Source organism: Diorhabda carinulata, chromosome 8 (assembly GCF_026250575.1).
Source record: "Diorhabda carinulata isolate Delta chromosome 8, icDioCari1.1, whole genome shotgun sequence".
NCBI classification, from domain to species: domain Eukaryota; kingdom Metazoa; phylum Arthropoda; class Insecta; order Coleoptera; family Chrysomelidae; genus Diorhabda; species Diorhabda carinulata.
The window spans coordinates 22,200,384-22,228,060 of NC_079467.1; the positions used below are offsets into that span (position 1 = coordinate 22,200,384).

The window sequence follows — 27,677 nt, forward strand, 5'->3', positions numbered from 1 at the left end:
TTACAAATAGAGAAAATACACTTCGATTCATTCAAAAAAATCTTTTGCGTTAGTGACGCAATATTCAGCTTATGTTTTTCCAATTCTGCTGTTTATTCAAAACAAAAAACTTGTAGAAAGTCTCCAAAGCCTTCGAAGCTTTTTTGGAATTTTTTCGAATTCTCTAATTAAATTTCTGATTCACCTTCACTTTCAATCCCGTCAGTCGCACAATTCTGAATATCTTCCTCGTTGAATTCTGCATACTACGCCCTTTCTGTGAATTTTACTGCTATAAGTATGTTAATTTCAGGGACAATATTTTCGTCCAAATACGTGGCAATCGTAAAATCGTTTAAATGTATGTTTAATGCCTTGATCTAAAGGTTTAACTTTACTGATGGTATTAATAATTCCAAGTTTTTTGTTTTAACATCATTTGCTTGTTGACTTTTTCTAACCAATCTTTAAACTTTAGTCATGCTTTTAAATAGTTCACATAATTAATAGATAAAGTCGAAATATCTAAGCTGATTTCCCATATCGACTGATTTATTTTTTCGGCTATTTTTTCATAACGTTTTTTCAAACTCTCTAACCAGTCATTACTGACTGAAAAGTTTCGGAATCCCAATTTCGATTGAGATTTTTGTTTCAACAACGGTCAATCCATGTGAATATTTTTAACAATAGTTTGCTTTATACATTCCATTTGATATTTTTCAACGTGAGGAAGCTCAGAGAGCCGGCTACCCTTGATATGCTTTCGTGCTTTTCAGAGCGCCGAGTCTCTACAGAATCTTTAAATATTATGGTTTTATAAAAAGTAGATTGTAGTAATCCAATTTCACTCTGTATTACTACGCGATTTCCTCAATTCGAAAACATTCATTTTTCAGTCCTTCATGATGAATACATAGCTTGGAATGTTAAAACTTTGGTGTTTTATTACCACAATCCGACAATAATCATATTATGGTATCTATACAATAATAATTGCATACTAATCATAGACAATTTTTGCTGTTTTTTAAAATTATTTATTTCGGCAATAACAATAAATGATACTTATTTTATTTTCATTAAATAAATGAAAGGAAATGCAATTTATTCTAGAATAATTCCCCGGCAGCTCCTCATATGAGCATCTAAAACACTTTTACAAATACAACCCTTTCCACATAACCTACAAACATAAGGCCTTTCTCCGGTGTGTATTCTCTGATGGATTTTGAGCGGGGCTCTTTGAGAAAACGCTTTTTGACAATAAGGACAAACAAAAGGTTTTTCTCCGGTATGTGTGCGTTCGTGTTCCACTAATAATCCTTTTTTCCTGAAACTTTTTCCGCATGTTGTACACGTGTGTGGCTTCTCTCCGGTATGTGTTCGTTTGTGAAACTTCAGGGTTTCGTTGTTTGCTAAGCTTTTGCCGCATATTTCGCATAATGGTGGTACCATCGGACATTTATTGTGCTTACGAAAATGGTGTTTTCTTAATCCCGATCTAGTACCGAATGACATATTACAAATATCGCAAACTAGAGAAGCGGGATCTATGATATTAGGATGGAACAATCTTCTATGGGTGAATAGCAGCCATGAAAACATGAAATGTTTCTCGCACACGTCGCACCGATATGGCATTTCGCCAGAATGGAAATTTTTATGTTCTATGGCTTGAATGCATTCTGGAAATGTCGCCATACAAAGTTCACATTGATATTCCTTGCCCATGTTTCCATGGAACTTCATGTGCTTCACTATACCTTTGACTTTGGAACTTTTGTGGTTGCAATAGTGGCAGTGGTATTTTTGATCGAGGGAATGCTTAGCAGAATGCATTGCGAAAAATATACTCGAACCGATTTTTTCGTCACACAGTTCACAGGCGAATTTCAAATGATTTTCTTCCGAATTTTCTTCTTTTACAACTACATCTTGCGATAATTTTGATTTTGAACGTTTCTTCCTTGATTTGGTTTTCGACCTGAAAAGTGAGTCGTGAGTATTTTTTCCACAAAAATATTTATGTACAAAGAATTTTTTAACTTAATTCGCTTCATACACCATGTTTTTATAAACTAATATTTCATTTACGAATTTTTACAAAGAAAAAGGTGTTTTTATTGAATACTTATGTATAAAATGATAGAAGTATACGAGACGTACTTTAAAATATCTATCAACATATTTTTTTCAATGGTACCATGTACAGTAGAATATAGTCCGAGAGCCAGCAACAGAAATACACGACCAAGCTCCTATTAAGAGATTATCAGTAGAATGCATCAGAAAATTGTATAGTGAACGTCGGCTGTAACTATCCTAATATATTTTCAGTGATTTTCTCTCAAATAACAATTTTATCGATGATAGCTTCTATGAAGAGGAGGAGTTGAGCGGAAGAATCTATTGCATTAGCTTACCAGGTTTTCCTCGATTCACTGCTAGCTGATTTTATTTATATATCACATTTTAAATATTAACAATAAGCTTAGAAATTTTCAACTGGGTAGAATTAACTGAAAGTCTTTTTATTTGTCGTGCGTGAGAGCCGCGGCTGACGTTCACTCGGTTTTATTACATAATTCTCTGATGCATATCACCAATTATCTTTAATTTTCACCTGGCTTCCGTACTAATACTCCTTACAAAGCAGAGCGTTCAGTCCACAAAAAGAGCGTATTCGGTTAGAATAATAGAATTTACCCAAACATTAAGAGCGCTTGTAGTCGTCCGTTTTTTTCACCGTACATCGGACCGTGTTTTTTGCCGGAATCGAGGTGGTGTATGATTTATAATGGATGTGTGTGCATGCACCGGACATTATAAATCATAAACCACCGCGAATCCGGCAAAAAACACTGTCCATTGTCCGGTGAAAAAAAAACGGACGTCTACAAGGGTTCTAACGCTTGATAATGACTTACAGCGTTGTCAATATGTGGATAAAACCAGTAATATTGGATATTTTTGAAAATGATGTTTATAGCAATGGGTTTCAAATATTTATTATTGTTTATAAAAAGCTCTGTGTGACTTGTAGATCCATAGTCAGGACAAAAATTTTTTAAATATTGTAAAGGATTGCAGGAAAACAACAAAAATAATTATAGGAGATTAGAGATCCTCAGTATCTGCTTATTTATCATCAGAAAAGTTCTATTCCGACGCACTACTCTTAAAATGATGACGAATTTTTCAATATTAGTTTCTATTTTTGTTTTTACTCGCGTTTTTTGTATCGAGATCTGCTCAATTGGATTAAGATCTGGGTGATATGGAGGTGATGTTAAAATTTTTACTAAACCGTACATCGTTGATTTTGATATTCGTGAAGGAAGATTGGGTATTACTTTGTTTTAGAACTACTTAAAATACTTTTCTAAAGGTGCAGCGTCGTGATAGGCGCCTGTTTGAGTATCAGACAGAAAAATTGAGGCAGCTTCTTGAACAAAACCGAAAAGGAAAAGATAGAAATTGTAATAACGGAAGATTACGTCGATAGACTTTGAGGTCATGAGGAAGCATGCCTTATTTAACCAAAACACATTTTGAAATAATAAAATTATCATATTAATAATATATAATTGATAAACGGTTTCAACTGTTCCTAATTTTAAAATTTGGATTCGATATAAAGCTTGTGACGTCCAACTTAATAATAATTGTGTTAACTCATACTGAATACCATTCCTGAAAGAATCTGTAGGAAACCTTAAGGTTAAAATATAAAATAGCAACAATTAACAAAAAACAAAAATTAGTCTTTATTTTGATAATTAGATAAGGAAAATTTTAGTATGATTACAAAATAATAGAAAAAAATTTGGTATAAATAACAGCAAAATATCCATAACCTTACTCAGTTCTGTCTTCTATATAATAATGTATAATGTTTCTTATACGAAAGCGGTTCAAATATGATCGAGAAAACACTGTTAGCTGGGCCCTTTACTAACGGTATGGCATAGTTTTCGTCGAGTACCGTCCGCCTTTGCGCAACGTATTGTCATTTGATTTTTGGTGTGAGAAGGCATTGAAGATGTTCTATTTTCAGTGTTCACGAAATCAAATATCAAGTGCCTTAGTAGGTATGCTGTATTTAAATGGACCAAAGCGTTCAAAGTTGGCCGCGAAATCGTTTAGAAGGAACGTCGAAACAAAACAAAAATCGCTGCTGTATTTAAATGGACCAAAGCGTTCAAGGATCACCGCGAAATCGTCGAGAAGGAGCGTCGAAACAAAACAAAAATCGCTGCTGAATTTAAATGGACCAAAGCGTTCAAAGATCGCCGCGAAATCGTCTAGAAGGAACGTCGAAACAAAACAAAAATCGCTGCTGTATTTGAATGGACCAAAGCGTTCAAAGAAAGATGGCCGCGATACTGTCGAGAATGGGCGCCGAAACAAAAAGAAAATAACAAAATGGGTTTAGTGAAGTAGCGTGATCATTCAGAAAGTTTAGAGGACCGTAGCTTAAATATTCGAAAAATTTTGACTCAACTCAGCATTAGGATTGGTATTGTAAAGTCTATTATCTACGAACACCTTCAATATCGCGAAATAACGACACCATGGATTCCCAAACTGTTGAACTTGGAGCAAAAATCCATTCCAAGCAATACGAAGGGAGGACGAAAGCAAAGTGTCGTCTAAAGATTGGAGGAAGAAAGAGGGAGAGGCACCAGTCAAAGAGGAAAACAACCATGGCCACTGATAAGATTTTATGTCTATTGTATTCTGGAACCGACGTTACGGGGAGTGCTATACGTTGACTTCCTGCACACACAACGTTCAATAAATGCTGCATACTTATCTAACTTCCTGGAAAGACACGTGAAACCTGCTTCTCGCTTGAAACGGAGAAGCATTCCAGCGCAAAGTACGATTTTTCTTCAGAATAACACGCACCGTCATACCAAGCGTTTCATGCTCGATACAATATCATAACTAGGATTGGAGATACCAGAACATCCTCCCTACAGTCCGGATTTATCACTCTGCCTCTAACATATATTTGGTCTTCTGAAAGAAACCTTCGGAGGTGAAAAAGTCATCACCGACGACGAGGTAGAGGAGTTTGGTGTCAGAGTTGTCTAAAGAATTCTCCGATTCTCCAATTCTCCAAAAATGTGTAACATGAATAGCCTAGAACAACTGTACATTTTTGTGATTATATTCTATAATAAATTAATTTACCAGAGCGTTTGTCTCGATTATATTTGAACTGCCTTCGTAAAAAAATTATCAATTTCTCAATTCCATAACAATAAATGAATCAAGCAGTACTATGTTTGTTTTTTTGATGTATAGTGAGGGCTCCTTTACTAACAAAACCCGTATTGCAAATAGTACAATTATATGGACGTTCGCCACTATGGTATCTCATATGAACTGTCAAAGGTGTTCTTTGAGTAAACGATTTCCCACAATCCGGACATTCATAAGGTCTATCTCCAGTATGCGTACGCATGTGCAGCTTGAGCGTTGTTCTTAAAGCAAAACTTTTACCGCACTCTTTACATTCAATAGGTTTCAAACCTTGGTGTATTAATAGATGATCTCGGAGACTACGTTTCGAATTCACTTTCTTACCGCAATGATCGCACACGAAAGCTTGACCGCCATCTTTATGTTTTCGATGGTAGTGCTGCCTCAAATATCGTTCTTGAAGGAAAGTTTTGTGACAAATGTCACATTTAATGTTAGAATTAGTGACGTAGTCTGTTTTATGTCGTTGTAAGTGGCCTTGTAACGCTGCTTTATCATAGCAACTTCGGCCGCAGATATTACATATGTACGTAGCATTACCGTGTTTCGAACCTATATGATACTGGTACTCTTGATTGGTTACGAAACCTTGTCCGCACACTTCACACTTCGCTATGAATTCTTTCAAATGCCTTTTTATGTGTACACTCAATGAACCTTTTGATTTTAGTACTTTAGAACAAATTTCACAATTATATGTATTGCCGTTGTGGGTATTCATGTGATTAGTAACTTCGTGTTTTCTTCGGAATGTTTTTTTACAAATCGTACACGGATAAGGACGGTTTTGGCTATGAGATATTTGATGTTTTCTCAATTTCTTCTTACTCTCAAATATTTTGCCGCATATATCGCACGACTGGAGATTTGTTATTTCATCTTCTAATAATTCTACTTTGACGTGAGATGATTCTCTAAAATAAGAAAAAAGGTTAAGGGCTATTTTATCAATTATTTATCAATTGTTCACTCTCTTAGACCATACAATTACATGGACTTTTACTTTGGCTGAAAAAAATGGCGAAACATCTAAAAGGACTAACTTCAAAAAATGTTTTTGATGATTTTATAGTTCGGTTCTTTTACAAGAATTTCAGAAAAATTAAAAGTAATTTCTATTTTTCGCAAGGAATTGAAATCGAATATTAAGTCCTGAAAGTAATTTTAATCCTCTATTGATGATTGGAATACAAAAAATTATTTAATCTTTATTACTTTCATGACTTTGAATTCTTAGTTTCTTTGTAACGTACGAATAAGTGCACAAACACTGAGTCACAAGTAAAAAATGTTAATTCAAAACAGAAGAAATAATTGGAGCGTCGGAATGTGTCGTATCATCGATGATCCTCGAAGCAACTGGATTATCATCGTATTTTCCACTTACTTTCATGATTTTTTTATTTTAAACGTTGATTTTCTACTACTGCTATAATTTTTCACGTTTCTGCTAGTGGCAAATGAAATCTGAAAAATGGTCTTTCCCGTTTGGTCTTTATTTGTCGAGATGGATGAATTTTTTGTGAAGAAATGTTTAATCGAACAACTAGATCTTGAGCAGGTTTTAACAATTCCAATTGTATTTAAAATTTATTTATACTTTCACAAATTTCATCGTTGTTGTCAAATAAACAATTTTAATTTGGTTCAAAAACTATTTGTACACATCTAAATAGGAAATTAGCCAGAAAATTATCTTTGGATTTATTTAGGGTTAATAGAAGTAAATAAATTTCAATAGATTTAACTTTTATTATTATGTGAAGAATTTATATAAAAACCTCGTTAATATCAACAAAATTATATTACAATCACATCAAGTTAATCCATCAACGTTTTACAAATCCAGAAATATTTTGACGTAATCTTATGAAACGAGCGGTAGTAAACTTTTTAATCTGTTAAACTAATTCGACATGTAAATTGGTCGCCGGGATTTAAGGGTTTATTTAATCTCTATTTGTAAATTGGTTAGGAGAAAAGTTTGCGTTTTCGACAATATGTGTCGACTAACAAATACTCACAAAATTCATCCAAAAGTTCACTTTCTGGTTTGTAAGACATTAAATAAACAACTAAACAGTCCTCTTTAGATTCAAATAAGTCAGCCCAAAAGTGTTTCTAAGCCAGAATTTCTTTCATAACCATGCTTCAACATCAAAACAAACCTACGTTAATGCCAGGTATAAGCATGTTTCATAGTTATCTTACTATCTTACAAACAAAAAACTAGTGCAGCATAATAATTAGTATTTGAGTCCATAGCAAAAATCAAACCAGTATGCAGCATGTCCGGAATTATTATTAGAATAGAATCGAAGACTAGGCACTTTCTACTAAATATGCCTTCAAATTATTGCGGAATGCGGGAAAAGATGATATCGATTTGATTGGCAAGTGATTGTGCATTTTTTTGCATTGTAAAATATTGAGTCCTCAACTAATTCTGACCGTGGCCGTGCAACGATCTGTCTGAAATTGGAGAACCTTACGAATTAGGCAAACGGATTCAAAGAAGAATAAGGAACGAATAAATATGTAAAGCGTTGCTTTACATATTTAGTTTCTCCACTTTTTAAGACCTTGTGGGAAACGTAAAGTTTTCGCAAACAATCAAATTTCTTCCACGTTAATTTTCAATAACTGACACCAACATTTTTCAGTATGATTCAGTTCGTTCAGAGGTAGAAATAGCAATAAATGAAAGCAAATTGTCAAGAAATTGTTTATTTCTGATTTGTGGTATATATATAAAACTCCTTGGACGAATTTACATGACGAATGTAGATAATTAGATTCGCTAACTTTAAGCATCATGAGATCAATTTAATTATAATGGTGGCTATGAACATATTTGGTACTGAGTGAATCGTAGCAAATTCAAACCTTGCAGCTAGTTTGGTACATACCACTACGTTCAAGCAGTTCTATGTCTATTTTTTTGATGTATAGTGAGTGCTCCTTTACTAACAAAACCCGTATTGCAAATAGTACAATTATATGGACGTTCGCCACTGTGATACCTCATATGAATCGTCAAGGGTGTTCTTTGGGTAAACGATTTCCCACAATCCGGACACTCATAAGGTTTCTGTCCAGTATGCGTACGCATATGCAACTTGAGCGTTGTTCTTAAAGCGAAGCCTTTACCGCACTCTTTACATTTGATAGGTTTCAAACCTTGGTGGATTAAAAGGTGATCTCTAAGGCTACGTTTCGAATTCACTTTTTTACCGCAGTGATCGCATACAAAAGTTTGACCGCCATCTTTGTGTACGCGTTGATAATGCTGTCGTAGGTATCGATCTCGGAGGAAAGTTTTTTGACACACGTCACATTTGATATTAGGATTTGAGCCATAATCTGATTTGTGACTTTGTACGTGGCCTTGTAATGTGGCTTTGTCGTAGCAGCTCCGACCACAGATATAACAAATATACGTAGCGTTGCCGTGTTTGGAACCTATATGGAATTGATATTCTTGATTGGTTACGAAACCTTGTCCGCATATTTCGCATTTCGCTATGAATTCTTTTAGATGTCTTTTCATATGGATTTTCAACGAACCTTTGGATTTCATTACTTTGGAACAAATTTCACAATTATATGTATTGCCGTTGTGCGTATTCATATGACTTGTAACTTCATATTTTCTGCGGAATGTTTTTTTACAAATCGTACACGAATGGGGACGGTTTTCGCTATGCGATATCTGATGTTTCTTCAATTTCTTTCTGCTTATAAATATTTTTCCGCACTCGTCGCACGAATGGAGATTTGTTACTTCGTCTTCTAATAATTCCACTTTAACGTGAGCCAACTCTCTAAAATAAAATACAAGTTAAGGGTAGATAATCTATTAAATCATATGTCAGAGTCGTCAGAATCAAAATTAGGTAGAAATACCAAAAATTTTAGATATTTATTAAGGTAAAATAACAAATATAAATTTAATTATGTTAAAAAAATTCAATTATTGGTAACACAAAAATTTATTGTAGTAATTACTATGATTATCCGATAATTTTCAAATAAGCTTCATTAATTGTTAATCTTCATCAGTAAGAATCTTTTCGAAATATTAAGTAACAACACTAAGCTTCAGCTACTCGACGACTTATTTCAAATGTGTACGACATTTTTTATGAAATTATTGAATAAATTTGTCGATTTGTCGATACATAAAGTATAAATTTCAAAGTTAACTTTGTGTCTCAAATTCTCTTATATTATATACTTACAAGGATGTATGTGAACAGGTATATTCAAATATAATCATACAACCTCCGACAATAAACTTATGTGAATAGATATATGTATGTATATAGATATAAACAAATTATTGTTACGAACAAGTTCGCTAAATAGTTCCCTAGGCCGGCCCTGTCTAGATACTATGGAATTTTAAAAATTTTATTAACGGCGGAACTCGTTAATTCGTACATATTTTTTTTAGTAGCAGGCGGTTTATTTACAGTATTTCTTCTAAAAAAGTCTATTTACTTATTTCTTCTTGTTCTAGAACTGAATAGAATTTCATTTAGGTATATAAACGATTCGTGTAATCTCAGTTAAAAGGTTTTAAATAATTAATCGTAGTGAAAACGATGAATTAGTAAAAGTAATCGCAGAAATTATTTAACTGATATTTATAAGTAAATTATTATGAGTTAAGTGTATTAATTCATCCCACGAATGTAAATAAATACGGAAAACGTTACATTAACCTTCATTCCATAACTATGCACCGTTGGGATCCTGTAAATGTTCTTTTAGAACTGTCCTTCAAAATTCTGTTACATTTTGTTGAGTGTCGTGATGAGTCGTGAAAATAACAAAAAGAAATTGTTTTAGTGGCGACTTAGGTTGATATATGTGAGGGCTTTATACATAACCAACAATTCTGCTGTTCGTTCTTTGGCAAAGTAGATAATTTTCTTAAAGTGATGAACCGAAAGTTTGAATGAAATGTTTATATAATATAGTGGAGGGGTTGAAGAAGTCTCTAAGAATGGGTAAATTGTTTTGGTGTCGAATTAGGTTCCTACGTGTGAAGGCTAGATATATAGCAAAGAGTTCTGCTGAGAGTAAGCTTGTGTAGGATGGAAGTTTATAAAGGAGTTTATGCGAATCAATTACGACAGTTTTTCTCACGCTTACCACCGATTTAGAGACATCTTTTGGTATTTTTGATAACTTTCCAGTCGCGAATTTGGACTCTTTACCAACCGTTATTTTATATTATGGGCAGAAGTCAATTTATTGATAGAACGATCTAATTCTACCATAAACCAATATTGGGGACTTCCGTTTTTCGTAAACTTTTCACTGGTGTAGTTCTGAGAGCTTCAAGTATAATCTTGAAAGCGAACTTTTGGATTGTCTCGAGTTGATCGATGACGGTTTTTTTGTCGAGTAATATACTACGGTCTAATACTTATTTGATAAGAGATTTATAGCAACATTACAGTTAGTCCCTGAGCCCCCCATTTCTGATGAGTTAGCACCTTCAAAACATTCAATCTCTGTTGGCACACCAAGACAAGATTATGGATGTTTAAATGCAATACCCAAGACTTTTTCGAATGCTAGAATTTTCATAATTTGGCCATGTAGTATAAGATTAGGGTTCGAGGTGTTAATTTTTCTCAACAAATAGCATGCTGAGAAACGGACACCTGTTTGCGAACTCCAGATCTCCAGGTCTGAAAGAAAATCTTGGGGAAAATTATTCATTGTCAAATTTGTACCTGTTAAGAAAACAACTAGGTCGTCGGCGTAAATTCTTGTTTTTATATTTTCCAAAATAATATTTGAGGTTTCAATAAACAATGTTGGACTCATTATGGGAACTTGCGGTGTCTAATTCTCTTATAATATATTTAGATTGTATATATTTATCTATTTGCTATTAATAGTAAGTGTAATAGATAATTTCCCCAGTGTTGCCAGATCAATTATTTTAACTTTATTCACCAAACTTTATTGTATGAGGTTGTATATTTGATTTATGCTCATAAATAGCTTAATATTTTGTAGAACTGCGTTAATTATTTGATTCAAGTTTATGAAAGTTTTTCATGTGAAGTCGTAAATTACCCATTGAAACGAATCTTTTTTCGCATATCAAACAACTGTGCGGTTTTTCACCTGTATGTAATTTCAGGTGATAGCTATAGGCGCCGCGGAAGGGAAATTTTTTACCACAATCGGAGCAGGTGTATCGTTTAGTTCCAGCATGTTGTACCGATTTATGCTGATTAAGTGTACCAACTTGTGTAAACGATTTTGAGCACAAATCACACGAGAACGGTTTATCTCCAGTATGCTTATTCATATGTCTTCTTAATCGATATTCTGAAGGGAAATCCACTCCGCATATTTCGCAGAGTATAGAATTGAAATCGTATAAGTCTTTGTGGTGTCGGAAGTTATGGTAAGATATACCGTCATAACTTCTATAATGTTTGTTACATAATTTACAATCAAATTTGTCTTGTTTTTGTCCGGTGAGAATTTTGTGATGTTTGAAGTTCTTATGGTTGTGTAGCGAAGAAGAAAAAACGAATTGTTTTGCGCAAATATCGCATTCAAATAGTTTTCGACCTCCGTGGTAGAATTGGTGCTCGTATGCCATTTTTAGATGTACGAACTGTTTTTCGCACACAGGACATTTGTATTTTCTAATGCCTTCATGGTCTCGTATGTGACTTTCGAATAAACTTTTATTTTTTATAGTGTAGTTTTCGCACAAATGACAGTTATAATATCCATTTGCATCATGATTAGCGGAGTGGTAACCTAAGTCGATGTTGCTGGTATACCAAGCATTACAAAGCTTACATACTACTGGGTTTTTCAATATTTTTGGTTTAACTAAACATGATTCGTACTCTTCTTGAGATATGATAGCAAGCATACCCCTATTATCATTTTTCTGTTTCGATACTTTCGTCCAACATTTATCGTCGCCTTGTGTTGTAGAAAACCTGAAACAGACAATTTTAGAACTAGCAAAACATAATTCTAGTAAAAAATGTAGTTTTTTCTTAACTTTGTCTCTATCAAATAGTTTGATTAACATCAACATGGACCAGTTTTTGCAGGTTTTGCCTCATCAAAACAAGAAGAAAACCACGGATCACATCGATGTCGTTAATTATTGATTGCGATTCAGTTAGAGTGCGTTTTTCGTTAAGAGAAGCTCGATTCTATTGATCAATTAACTGTTTTTTCGCCTCATAACGAGTTCCTTAGTGTATGGAACACACATTACAAAATATAAAACATACAAATCAAAATTACTGTCAACTCGATAGAAATAATCGTGATGACTAACATTTCAAAGGTCGGATTTTTACGAATTTGTAATTAAAAGAAGAAATTTAACTTTTTTAATGTTTGTATTTTATTTATATGGTTAATATCAACATATTTTGCGAAAATCTTTTTATAACAATATTTATATACTGGGTGAAAAAGTTACAAAATCCATTTTCACTTTTCAAATGAATATTCATTGGAAAGTATTGGAATAGTGACAAATAAGTATAATGATGATAAATAAAGACGAATTCCTTGGAATCCTTTATAGTTTTTAAGATAAAAATGGACTTTTGAATTTTTCCACGCTGGAAATCTCTCCATTATATTGTCGTTTATAGTTTTCTACATACTAAGGTTGTTTGAAAAGTTTACCGACTGAGCCTGAAAATATCAGCACCTATCAATATTATCACATCATCCGGAAGCTTGGTTTTTACGTTGCGCGGTTGTGAAGATCGATTAATGGATTATTACTTTCCAAACTTGAAAAGTACCCATGTTTGGTAAACATGAACGCAACAGTGAAAACTAATATCCAAAAAAAGTGTTTTGAATTTGCTTGAAAGCTTACTTGCTACAAAACTGAAAAGATACTCATTTGCAGCTGTACTAGTTTCACTAAAATAGATCTAAAAAGTAACCACGGAGTCCTCTTAACATCATAAAACAAAAAATATAAAACTATTTTGACTACCGAAAGAAAAAACAGAAAAAAATTGCTTTCTAATATTACTTAGTACACCTTTGTAAAAAATAAGTTGAACACTGTGTAAGAAGACTAAATCATTATTTACTACGGAAAAATATTGGGCGGCTTATTTAAAACGAAACCGATTCTGTCAAAAACTAGCGATAAAAGTCTAACTGGATGACCATTGGATTGAGGTTAGAGAGGTAGATGCCATCTTCATATCAAAAGAAAGCATTTGCAACATACTTACTGAAGACTTATGTATGTGTAAGCTATGTGTCGTGTTTGCTTACTTTCAACCAAAAGCAAATAATCATGTTCCAGGACTTATTGACGCAGTTTAAACAAAACGTATCTTTTTGCGTCCTAAAACGAATAAACATTTAAGACAATGAATTGCAGAGGGACAGCCAACTCCGAGGAAGATTAGGTCAGAAAAGTGTTGGCGACAGTTTTTCGAAATAGTCATCGGATTGGGTTCGCGTAAAATAATGACAGGAAAGTATCACGCGGTATTTCTTGAACAGATTAGGAAAGAAATTACAAGAAAAGACCGGATTTTAAAAAAAAAATAAAGTGCTTTTTCATTAGGACAACGTTCCTTCTCACACAGTAATCGCCATGGCTAATATTCACGAATTGCACTTCAAAATGGTTGACTACCAAACTAGATCTGCCCATCAGCGACTATTTTCTGTTTCTCAACATTAAAGTTTCACGTGCAGGACAAAAATTTTCCTCATACGAGGACGTTATATCATACGTAAACGACTATATTGAAGAACAATACAGCAACTAGTATTTTGAAGGTTTAAAAAGATTAAACTCCCCAGACAACCCTAGTATGTTGATGACAACTTGATTATAGAAATAAATAAATTAAGTAATTATCTTCTATTTAGACAGTTTATGGAAATTATCCATATGACGTTTTAGATTTCCTTTGGATAGAAATTTCTTTTCGCAGAGTAAACACCCATGCGGTTTTTCACCTGTGTGTAATTTGAGATGATAATTATACGACGAGGGAAAAGGAAATGTTTTACTACAGTAACTACATTTATAAGGCTTCACCCCAGTATGTTGGACCAATTTATGTTGATTGAGAGTACTGGCATGAGAAAACCTTTTAGGACACTCATCGCAACTAAAAGTTTTCGGTTCCCTGTGCTTGTCCATGTGCTTCCTCAAACCACTATTATTAGGAAAGTCAACTCCACAAATTTCGCATATTAAAGGTATTGTTTCGAGTAAATCTTTGTGGTTTCTAAAATTATGGTAACATAAACCGGCATAGCCTTTATAAGATTTATTACATAATTTACAAATGAATTTATCTGGGGTGCGTCCAGTGAGACTTCCGTAATGATACGAATTTTTGTGCTTCCTTAACGTAGCCGAAGCAAAGTATTGTTTACCGCATATGTCGCATTTGAATGGTTTCTTATTTTCATGCTGATATCGGTGCTCGAACGCTTCCCTTAAATAATTAAACTGTTTTTCGCATGCAGGACATTTAAATTTTTTGATCCCCTCGTGATTCCTTATGTGAATTTCGAATACAGTCTTATCTCTATGACTAAAACTCTCACACAAATGACACTGATATAGATGTTTCTCTTTATGATACGCAGAATGAATACCAAAGTCGATGTTATTGGTGAAAAAACGGTTGCAAATTTTACATGTCAACGGATTTTCTAATTTTATTGGATCGACTACTAAAGAATCGTATTCCTCTGGGGAAATTTTCGCGAGAATGCCCTTATTACTATTTCTTCTTGTCGATGCTATATTCACAGCTAGTTCGAAAGCAATCCTAAAACAAATTGACTAATTTTGTTAATCGCTCTACTAGACTCAAGTAGAATAAAGTTATAAGTTATAATCTCTATATTCTCTAAATTGCCAGAGACATTTTCAATCCCATTGATGACTAACGTTACCCAAAGGCATCATGTATCTTTTATAAATTCGAAAATTATGTAATTTAATTGATATTCATTATTAATAATGTCATTGTGTGCATAAAATATTTTTATGTAAATGATATTCGAAGAATCAGTCAACCTGGAAACTTATGTGCAAAAATCACGCGACCAAGAATTATTTTGTCAAGAAAAAGGATCGTGTTGGTGAAATTATCAACAATAGTTTTTTGTATTAGTTTTATGCATTTTTACTAATTAATAATAAAATTACTGCCGCATATATTTCGAAACATAAATCATAGTGATCCTAATGGAAACAGTTTACTGCATTAAATAACTTACTGATACCATCCACCTTAGCAACTAACCGACTTATTTTCTTTAAGTACTCAACTGGTGAATAGAGACGTTCAAAGCAGTCTTGGTATCTCAAAAAAAAGTTTACCTTTGTATTGTTTATTGCGTGAACACAGTTATTCGGAATGGCCGGAGAAGTATGTCACTTAAATAATGCGTCAGAAGCTCGACTGATTGGAAATTGGGTCGAAAGTTAGAAGAGATTAGATCAACACTAGATAAACCAAAATACAGGCATCCTTCTGGAAAGGTCAAAAACTTGTTACTCGGTTTGTTCGTGACGAGCCTGACTTGTCTATCCGGAAGCTTGCTGTTGCTTTAAACGTGCATAGATCATCATTATTTCAGTTTTTAAACAAAGATTTTAGTTTGCATCCTCACAAAATACAGTTGGTGCAAAAGTTGTAGCACTCGGATGCTTGTCACAAGTTTAACTAGATGATTAAGCGCTTTCCAACATTTATCAACATATTGTAGCGCAACCAATCCAAAACATAAACATCAAAAACCCCTGAAGTGACCGTATGAGCTCTGACGCTCTATTATAGTAAATACAGAACGTTAAGTCCAGGTGTTACACGATTTCTTTCTGCCTGGAGTGCAAAACTTTAATGGTTATAATCAAAGAATATGGAATCAGCAAGACGGTGTAGCTTCACTGTCTGATAGAGCTCTAGTCCTTCACATAGTTCCGATTTAGCACCTACGGACTTTTTTCTCTAGGGTTACGTCAAATCTGAAGTTTATTCCAATAAAACGACTTTCATGATCCAATTAACGGAATGGTTTACATTTAGACGATGTTATTTTTAAAGAAACAAATTCTTAAGTAATGTATTTCAATATATAACAAACATTTTATCAATAAAGTGAAACAATTTTCTTAAAATTGTTTTTTTAAATGTGAACTTTCCTTTGAGACAATTGTAGTAGCTTGAATAGAGTAATTGTTGCAATTAATTATTGCATATTTACTAGCGTTTTTTATTTAGAAAAAGTTTTATAGTCTGTATAATGTAATGCAGATTTGCATTGATAAACACGAGTAGTACCAGTGAAAGAGGCCATACAAATTTTGTTCAAAAACGGGGCAGTCTGGTTATTTTTGCAGTTAAGGTGTAGGGTACAGGAAATAACTCGAGTGTACCGGAAATTCCAACATTTATTTTGCATTTGAATTTCAAAGCCTTTAGTAAAATATGTTCAATACTGGCATAACGCAGTATAGTTAATCACGTTTTTGCAAAACATGTTTATGAAATTATTGAATCAAAACATAAAACAGGGTATTTACAAAACTTCATAACGTCCACTTCCAAATTTTTTTTCCTAAAATAAAATAAATTCACTACAATTAAATAGTCTGTTCTATCCAACAAGTATACCAGTGACAATTAACATTTTCACTTGAATGTCCTGATTGTTGTGTAGTTTCTTTTTCCTTGTTCCAATAGTACTTCGGGGAACTGCTTATTTTTTTCAATACATTTTTGTTTTTATTAGCATTTCGTAAAATTCATCAGAAGAATGATCGAAATTCACTCAGTCCACCAATATGGAACTTATCGTTTCGATACGTGGACGAGATTTTATAATTAATATTCCAGAAGTGAATCTAAATCTTTACCGAATATGTAATAAGAAATTACTTAGTATCAGTTTTTACTTATTTTTTTATATAACTTAATTAATTCAAATTTTTATATTACTGGCAAAAATTTTTCGTAAACTAGTATCTCACAACAATTACTAGCTTTGGTGGAATTTTAGATTGAAGTTGTTACCCAACCCTATATTCAAATAGATCTGTTACCATATGCTAAAGATATTAAACTGTAATATGTTGAGTAAACTCAGAACTGAAAGCCTCAAAGAATACAGATCATTTGTGAGGATGGATCAGTAGTTTGATCCCTTTACTTGAGCGATGTATTTCCAGCAAAAAATTTACGAAATTACCACTTTTCGATCGTGACACTTCTGGATTAACAGTTTCTATGTGAAGCTTCTTTTTTATAATATAATTATTTAATTAGTTTAAGTACTTACCTGTACTGAATATTTGCGATTAAAAATTACCAATTCTGATATTTATTTTTGTCAAAACGAACATATCTGATGGTAATATTGATATTGGTATAATTGGAGATGAACAAATAAGACTTTATAATCTTGAATTATAATTATTTTTTATGTAGTACATTTGTGAAAATGTTTCATGTGTAGTCGTAAATTTCCTAGTGAAACGAATTTCTTTTCGCAAATGAGACACCCATGCGGTTTTTCTCCAGTATGTAATTTCAAATGATAATTATACGCGGCATGAAAAGGAAATTGTTTTCCGCAGAAGCTACAAGTGTATCGTTTCGTTCCCGTATGTTTCACCGATTTATGTACATTTAACGTAGAAGAATGAGTGAAAGTTTTTGAACAATATTCGCAGGTAAACGGTTTCTCAACGGTATGTTTATTCATATGACTTTTCAATTTACTCCTATTGGGAAAATCCAAACCACAAATTTCGCAAAGCACGGGAGCTCTACTCGTAGAGTTTCTGTGATGTCGAAAATTATGATAAGACATACCGGAACGGTTCCTATAATGTTTGTCACATAATTTACAATATAATTGTTCTTCTTTTTGATCGGCTAGAGTTTCATAATGTTCTTCCTTCTTATGCTCTTTTAATAAATAAGAAGAGTAGTATTGTTTTTGACATAAATCGCATTCGAATGATTTTTTATTTTCGTGTTTTAATCTATGTTCGTGGGCTCCTTTTAAAGTTTGAAACGGTTTTTCGCATATGGGACATTGAAATCTCGTTACGCCTTCGTGTTCTCTTATATGCTTTTCGAAAACAATTTCATCTTGATGACTGTATCCTTCACATATATGACATTCATATAAAAGTTTGTGTTTTATAGAATGGAATCCGAAGTCGATGTTATTTGTATATGAAGAATTACAAATTTGACATATTAGAGGATTTTCTAATTTAATTGGTTTCTTCAAATATAAATCGTATTCCTCTTGAGACAATTGTGCTTGGATATCTTTATTACCGAATCTTCTTTTTGATATTTGTTTCGCATATTTGTCTATTGCTTCCATTAATCTGAAACAATGAACGTTAATGGACAGTCGAGATTTCAATTTGTACCCAATTTACATGCAAATATATCAGTTTGAAAACAAAATCGGGAAATCTAAGCAATTACGTAAATATTTATTCGCGTCCTTACTATTCATATTTCAGCCACAAGTTTATAAAAATTATTAAAAATCACACGTTTCACACAATATTAATTTTCTCTCTCGTTCGAGACACTTTAACTATACTGCGCATGTTTGAGAATGCGCAAAACCGAGCTGGTACCTCGGAGAATAGAGAAATCGTTGTCTTCCTTAATCGAATAATTTTAGTTATGATTGACAATTGGTTGTGAATTCTACCTTCTTCAACGTACAAGGTGTAAAGAAAAAATAATTTTTCATATTTGATATAGGAATACGAACCCTTACGGGGCCTAGTTGCCGAGTTATAGAGTGTCAAACTTTTAAATGAAAAACTTGCCATAAATCAAGAACGCCTTTAAATTTTTTTTTCAAATTTGATGACCAATATGCTCCTTAATAAAGTAATATTTTGACATAAACAAACTTTGGAAATATTTAATCTGTAACGCCCTGTCAGGGTTAGTTGTCATTTTCATCCCCCTATTTTTTACACAACTGGAGCAAATTCTTTCTTTAATTTTGTTTTGAATTGCCTAATTATTTTTATTTAAAAAACTAATAACTATGGAGCTAAAATGAACGGTGTTGTAGAAATTTGCCTCTAACCAAAAGTCATAAACAAATCTCAGTGATAGAGCGTTGTCGGTTGAATATAGAGACACCCTGTATAATGAGATCGTATTGGAAATATTAGTACGAAAAAATCTCAAGAGATGTTTAAATCTATCTCCGGTGATAAGATAGTAACTTTGAAGACTTTTTAGCTTTTACAAATTTTCTTCAAAAATTGACCGATATCTCGTTGTTTAACCTACAAATGTCTCGTAATTTTTTCAAGTGTGAAGTGAAGTATTTTTCCGTAAATATTGCAAGTATGAAAATAAATTAACAACAAATGATTCTTTCATAAAATGCATAATTTTTCAGTTATTATTTAAAAAAATTTTTTTTAGTCAAATTTTATCTTGAAGATATTGAACTTTGGGGTTACTTTGCACCCCCGAGAAGAGGTGGCATTCACCCCGAGGTTAAAAGTACACCGTATAACTTTTGATTCTTGAGGTATTTACTACTTTCATGCCGAATATGATGACAATTTTATTTTGAGATTTTTAACTAATGAAAAAAAACCGCGTATGGAATTTGAAAATCTGATAATTTCAGCTTCTCAGTTAATACTGATTATCAAAATCTTGAGTATTTGGCTACAGATTGAGTCCGTTCTACCACTCTATCCTCCACAAGAGTCCTTCAAAATAAATTATAGTTTGAAAAACTTGGTATTAGATTAAAATTACTGATGATAAAAGCGTGTTTGATCCGTATTCTATTTTTTGTTTTTTTTTCAAGTTCGATTTGCTATTTTAAACCTTTCTTTAATATGAACAGATGTGTTGCTGGTTGCATCTCGATTTTGTAAGTCTGGGACTGCGCTCTAACGTAGTTCGCTGTATCTTCCTTTTATGCAAAGAATAGAAAAATAAAATTTATGAATCTAAATCTGGCGAATCAAGTCAATTACAAATATACAGATGAAACTAATAACAACGTGTTAAAAAAGGTCCAACGTTGTTCTATACGCTGGTATACATGCTTCAAACATGTTTTTTTCCTGTATATATCGGAATATTTTCACAAAATTTATCATGTGTTGCCAATAGTATAAAAATGCCAAAACGGAAGCATCCTTGAAAATAGGCGCTAAACAAAATTCCACATATTGTTTTTTGAAAGTTGGTACTTCATAAACGTCATACAAATTTGATAATGCCAACGCCATCTGTCTGCCATTCACACGAACATCGAGAAGCAAAACGGTGTGTAAACTAAGGCAAAGTATTAACTATTATGAAGTCAAGAAATTTTGACCTTTTCCAATCACCTCTAACATAGTAACGATCAGAATTATTACGATATATGTCAAAAACTATTGAAATAATAATAAAAGAATATATTACAACTTTTTATGTGGTACATTTATGAAAATGTTTCATGTGAAGTCTTAAATTTCCCATAGAAATGAACTTTTTCTCGCAAATGAGACACCCATGCGGTTTTTCCCCCGTATGTAATTTCAAATGATAATCATATGCTGTGTGGAAAGGAAACTTTTTGCCGCAGTACTCGCATCTATAACGTTTAGCTCCGGTATGTTGTACTAATTTATGCGTATTTAACGTATGAGAATGAGTAAATGATTTTGAGCAAATTTCACAAGAAAACAGTTTATTTGTGGTGTGCTTGTTCATGTGTCGCTTCAAATTGCTGTCATTAGGAAAGTCCAAACCACAAATTTCGCAAAGTACCGGATTCGTACAAAATAAGTCTTTGTGCTTCCGGAAATTATGATAAGACATACCGGAAGAGTTTCTGTAATGCTTGTTACATAATTTACAGTACAATTTATCTTTTTTTTGGTAAATAGGAGATTCGTGATGATCTTGCTTTTTATGTTTCTTCAACGAGTATGATGCGTAGAATTCCCTATTACAAATATCGCATACGAACGGTTTTTTATTTTCGTGTATAAATCGGTGCTCGAAGGCCACTCTCAAAGTTTGAAAAGGTTTCTCGCATATGGGACACTTGAATTTCGTAATGCCTTCGTGTTCTCTTACATGCTTTTCAAAAACACTCTTATTTTCATGACTATATCCTTCGCACATATGACACACATATAAATTATTATGTTTTATGGAATGAAATCCGTAGTCAATATTGTTGGTACATGTAGTATCGCAAATCCTACATATTAAAGGAATTTCAAGTTGGATTGGTTTAACTAAACAAGAATTATATTCTTCCGGAGACATTTGTGCCTGGACGCCTTTATTGCCGTATCCTACTTTCGATACCAGTATTGGAATTTTTTTTACTGCTGGCAAAGAAATAAACCTAAAACAATTAACATTACCAGGTAGCCTACAACTTGAAAATTATTATTGTCACTTTGTTGAAACTGTTTTTTATAACCTAGAAACGGCGTATAACTCAGTTCTTCTGATTACGCTGAACAGAAAACTGTTGGAAAAACTTTTTTTCACACTAAATTTGATACTGTAGTTGTATCACCTACCATTCCTTCATTTTACATTTGTAAAAACTTTATTTTTATATTCTCAAGAGCGCCGAAACTAACTTGAGAAGCCGTCCCACTCGGTTGCACATAATTTTATTATTAAATTTATTTATTAAATAATTACGACTCTCGCGTTCATTAATAGCAGAACGAACGTCTTGCTCTAATCAAATTTCCAAAAAGTAAGTGAAAGTTTTGTGGAAATAATTTGATTTTCAAGAACTTCCAAATATTTATTTCCTCCTCTATTTCCATTAATACGTAATTTAATGTTCCATAAGAATATCAGGAAATAAAATGAGATTTTAAGAGTAACACAAACATTTATTTTTAGTCAAATTTAACATCGAATAGCATATTTGTAAAATAAAATGATTATTTGAGGATATCAACCTTAAAATATCATTTTGATACTTTGTAGTGGTTATTAGCCCCGAAGGTCATGAATAGCCAATATGAACTAAGTTGAACCTACGCAAATGACAAGGTTAATACAAACCATTAATAATATTATTAAACATCTAAAAGGTAGTTATTGTACACTTAAGAATTTATGTACATAAATATAAAACGCAATCCGTATAATTAAACAAAGCACGAGTTGTTCACTATAAGTATCAAATAGAGACCATTTTCCACCCTGTATTCCCGATTGGGGTGAGTATTTATTTACATTAATCACCGCAGTCGACATAAGACGTAAGCGTTATCCTTTCCATGTAATATACACCGCACGATGATCCTGCAAACAATTGAATATGGGTGGAAAATGATCAATCAAATCTCTAACTGAGACTTATAGTAAACAATTTGCGCTTCGTTTAATAATACATGTAAAGAAAAATATAATTTTCTTTTGCGTGTTATTTTGAAGAAATTTAAAGGTGAGTAATTAAGACTTTACTTCACTTCTTTATAACTGCTAAGTTCGTATCATTTTCACTTTACCCCATTCAAGACGGTTCTCCTTACCACTACACTCCATCACTAGATTTTATCGTGATGTTTCTTTGACATTTGTGGAGGTATTGGGTGGACTGAAAAGTTCGTAGGCGTTATTCGTATAATTTTCAATTAAACTTAACCTCAAAAAAAAACACGTATATAAATTTGACAAGTATCGTACTATTAGTTTAGGATTTTAAGTAAAGCAACTTTTGTTAGTGTTAAAAAATGGATAAAAAGGAATTTCGTGTGTCGATGGAACATTGGCAAGGCCGTTAAGGAGAGTGGTTTCGTAAGTTTATATGAGGCGAAATGAGCGCCGAGGTTGACGAAAGCAGTGAACAAAAGTTGTTCGAAAACATCAGAAAAGTCCAAAAATGTTGACGGTTAGCTGTAAAGTGAAGCTGAGACATTCAAGACGACATCAAAGGAACGTGTTGGTCACAAAGTGGATGATTGCTTGTGTTTGCAAATGCTCTGTTCGAAGTAAGTTCCTTGCTAGATTAAATAGACCAAAAACAACAATGAATTGATGATTCTGAGCAATGTTTAAAGCTCGTTCGAACCCGAATTTTCGTGTCGATATGTGAAATGGATAGTACGTGGCTCTATCGTTGTACACCGGTGTCTAATCGACAGTGAGCCGTTTGGTCTACCATGACAGTGACAATTATGTAGCGTTTGGAGGACGAAATAGTGTAAAAACGACCCTATTCGAAGAAGAAGAAGAAGAAAGTGCCGTTTTGTCAAGACAATGTACCATACAAACTTGCATGAGGTGGGTTACGAATTGCTTCTCCATCCAACATTATTTCTAGATTTGATCTCCTGTTACAAAAGCTCAAGAAGACAGAAATGTGGCGCCTAAAAAGAAACTGATGCGTATTTTGGAGCTAAAAACAAATGATACTATGAAAATGGCATCCTACAAACTTTCCATTCCATCTGTTATATTGGTTATTAAGATATTGAAATTGTTTATTTCAATTACGTGATTTGTTAATGGAATTTTTTTATTGATTTGCACCTTTATGAAACTGTTTCATATGTTGTTTCAAATTTCCCATGGAAATAAATTTTTTTTCGCACAGCGAACACGTGTATCGCCTTTCTCCCTTATGGACTTTCGTATGATAATCATATGCCGAATGGAAACGAAACTTTTTCCCGCAGTAATTGCATGTATATCGCTTTTCCCCCGTATGCGTATACATATGTCGATTGAGGGAGCTGGCTTGTGTGAAGGATTTAGAACACAATTCACATGTGAATGATTTTTGGGCAGAGTGTGTATTCAAGTGCCGTTCTAATTTACTTTTATTCGGAAAATCGACGCCGCAGATTTCGCAAAAGATGAAGATATCTGTGTCAATTAAGTGTTTGTGCTTTCGAAAATTATGATATGATATACCAGAAGCGTTTCTATATTGTTTATTACATAGTTTACAATTGAATTTATCGGTTTTATTATTCCCAACGTTTGTACAGTCATCAAAACTTGTATGATTATTTAACAAAGATAAAGACAAAAACCGTCTACTGCATAAATTACAGTTGAATGTTTCTATATTTTCATGAGTGAGTTTGTGCTCATATGCATCTTTTAGAGCTTTGAACGGTTTCTCGCATATTGGACATTTAAATTTCGTAACGCCATCATGTCCTCTTAGATGCTTTTCGAATACAGTTTTATTTTTATTACTATATACTTTACACAAATGGCATTCATAAAGAAGATTATGTTGTACGGAATGAAAGCCGTAATCGATGTTATTGGTAAACGAGGTGTTACAAATTGTGCATATCAATGGAATTTCCAATTTTATCGGTTCCACGATAAACGAATCGTATTCTTCGGAACTAATTTTAGCTATGACGCATTGATAAGATCTAACGACAACTTTTTTTTGACGCTCTTTCACTGCTTGACTAAATACAACCCTAAAACAAATGAAAATAAATGGAAAAATAAGAAATTCCACTTAATTAATTAAAACTCTTGATGATTTTTTAATAGAATGCGATACAATCTGGAGGTTTTATGTAAGAAAAAAAGCCACGAATTGAAATTTGTGTGTACAAGGTAATTAATGACATAAAACAAGTAAATTATATGCATTTTTTTTGTCAAGTCTGTAAGCAAAACGATTTCTCATCCTATTTAGTTTTTTAATATCTTAAAACTTTAATAGTCGAATTATAAAATGTCTTTTTTTCTCTCGAAAAAGTATTTGGGTTTATGGTTTTTCTTGATAAAAAGTATTCTGATTGCCCAATTTTTTGACGTAGTATGTCACGAACAAATAAAGAAATTACTCACCATTCATAAGATCATCGAGGAAATAGCGAATAAGTGAAAAATCATACAAAATGTAAAACTCAACCATACCCAACTGAAGTAGTATCAGTTATGCTTTATGCTCTTTCTTTACAGGGAATGGAATTCCAAAAACTCGTACAGTGATTCATTTAACAAACAAGTTTGGTATCAGTCGTATTTATGTCATTTGCCATAGAAACACTTTTTATAGAGAACGTTTATTTGAAAAAAAATTAACATAACCTTACTAAAAACTATTAAGAAATATAATTAACTTTTGAAACCCGATATTTTTCAATTATAAAATGGAACAGAAGCTATGTCAAGTAAAGAAGATAAATTTAAACTTTATTATAATAAGAAACTGCCCTTAAAGTAAAATTCACCCGAAGAAATATATATTCTCGTTGAAAATTAGTTGTACCAAAGAATCATAGAAGCGGTGGGCTAATCGCCATCGGGTTTCCCAGCTAAACTACAACTAAATATTCTAAAATCAAAATAAAAATGCACCCGATAAAGTAATAGTATCCGTTTCAGTTCTCACTATGTTCCATTTTGATTTGTTTCATGATTTAATTTAATGGAGTGTACGTATATATACTGATGTCATTTTTATTCTAAAATAATAACATCATGGGCGGATTTCATGTGAATTCTATAAACTCTTTCAGTGATGAAACCGCGCCCACAAATTTCGCATCTCATATTTATTAAATTTTTCTTTAAAAGTTCTTTGTGGACTAAATTTTTAGGGTAAATTGTTCCCTTATCGACTCGCTTATGAACCTAAAACAGAAAACAAACTAGAGTACATAATACGTTCTACGATTTTTTTTTTCAAAATAGTTCCACTAAAATTATTATGTTACGAACCCTAGCCCTGTCCGGTTTAAGTCTAAAATTTGGCGAAAGCTTTTTAAAGTTTTTGATCTAATTTCTTTTTTTTTTTTGTTTGTTTACTTTCTAGAATTTTTGGGTATATAAATGAGTTTGTACAGCGGAGTAAATTTATACTAAACAATCATAGTGAATGGGGCGAAATAGAAAACCAACGGGTGAATTTGATTAAATTAGTTAAGTGTAGTGTTAGTGTTTAAATAAATCAAGTACGTACGTGAAAGACAGTGTTTATAAATTCACCACACCATTATAAATAAATAAGAAAAACATTATATTGGTGTCAGGTGTGGGCTATTGTAAATGAACGGTGACAAAAACTTTAGGAAGAGACTTGATAACCTGAAAGTGACGGAAATGAAAATCGTGTGTTGGAAATATCCGGTAAAAAGAGTGAACTAGTAGAAAGGTTCAAAATGGTATTGGTAAGTGACGGATTCGATCCAAAGACGTGTCTTTAATCTCGTCAATTTCTATTAAAATGGACAAGAAGATTTCGACTTTGAAAAACGATATTTCTAGTAATGTTGACGACAAGATTTTAACCATGATTTCTACCTAATTTTCGCAAGCTGATACCTAGTTTGCCGTAAGCAGCTTCAACAAAAAGTTCTCTCCTATTTTTGGCATTTTTTTTTTCTATCCTGACTTTCTTTCGATCGAAATACCTGTCTCAACACGCCGACAGATATAGTAAATTGTTGTCTGGTTATTCCCATTCTTACAAAGTGAATAAGCGGAAACGATTTCTTCAGATATTGATTTTGTTCATAAAACATAAAATTATTTACCAGATTTTCCACACTTTGAGGTAAACTTCCAACGAAGTTGTAATGTTTATACTTGGAAAATTTCACAACTGTCAAATTACGAGAAACAATTAACAAAATTCTCAGTCCACGGTTACTTTACTTGCCAGGTTGTCTAAAAATTTACGGATTTTTTGACCCCACGCCCTTATTTGACCTGGTTTCGATATACATCTCTTTTCATGTTGTTACGCAAATGGTTTTTTCAGTCGAGATAGTCATCTTCATATCATGGCGTCATCTATTTTTATGTTGAATAACATAGGACCAGGTTCAATCTTGGAAAAGGAAAAATCACAAAAACTCAAGTCACACTTCTGCTTCTTAAATCAGAATTTCCAATTTCATGTAGGAAGATATAAAAAGGAATAAATAAATCTGATATCAACCATTTTAGTGGAACTAATTATAAAACGCAGTAATAAAAACATTACGTATAGTCGTCTTAAGAAATGCATACCTTGATAATGTGTTCCTCCAGACTAGACTGTCTACTAAGAACTTTCTGACATATTTCACAAGTATAATGAGGTCGTACATGAACACGTTTTTTATGAATAGTAACATCTTTGACACGCTTAAACCAACTTTCGCAAACATCGCATTTGAAAGGGCGCGCGCTGGTATGAACAGGAAGGTGGTCTACGAGTTGCCATTTGTACATAAAATATTTACCGCAGTCTAAGCACATGTATTCTTTCTCGACGAATTGAACTTCGTCGTCATCGTCTTCTACAACATTATTATTTGTTTTGGTTTTGTTTGCCCTACAATTTCAAATATTTTTATTCAGTTTTCTTTGAAGCAGGCACATCGTCAGAACACAATT

General features: G+C 32.8%; 1 protein-coding gene across 34 annotated transcripts in view; it reads right to left on the reverse strand.

Annotated features, from left to right (window-relative positions):
- Positions 1-27,677, reverse strand: part of LOC130897056 (zinc finger protein OZF-like) — a 287,205-nt gene that overhangs the window by 171,027 nt on the left and 88,501 nt on the right. The window contains exons 5-6 of one of the 34 annotated variants that reach the window (XM_057805607.1): positions 11,353-12,242; positions 8,981-9,077 (exon numbers count right to left, since the gene is read on the reverse strand). The exons of 25 other annotated variants lie outside the window; for them this stretch is intronic. In XM_057805607.1, the coding sequence (XP_057661590.1) occupies positions 9,046-9,077; positions 11,353-12,242 (922 nt within the window). In that variant the 3' untranslated portion in view covers positions 8,981-9,045. Of the gene's footprint in view, positions 1-996; positions 1,967-3,725; positions 6,168-7,038; positions 12,243-12,637; positions 15,090-17,726; positions 21,691-22,182; positions 24,761-27,677 lie in introns of those variants that run through there. 8 more of the 34 variants (XM_057805616.1, XM_057805610.1, XM_057805609.1 and 5 more) reach the window with 8 other exon arrangements.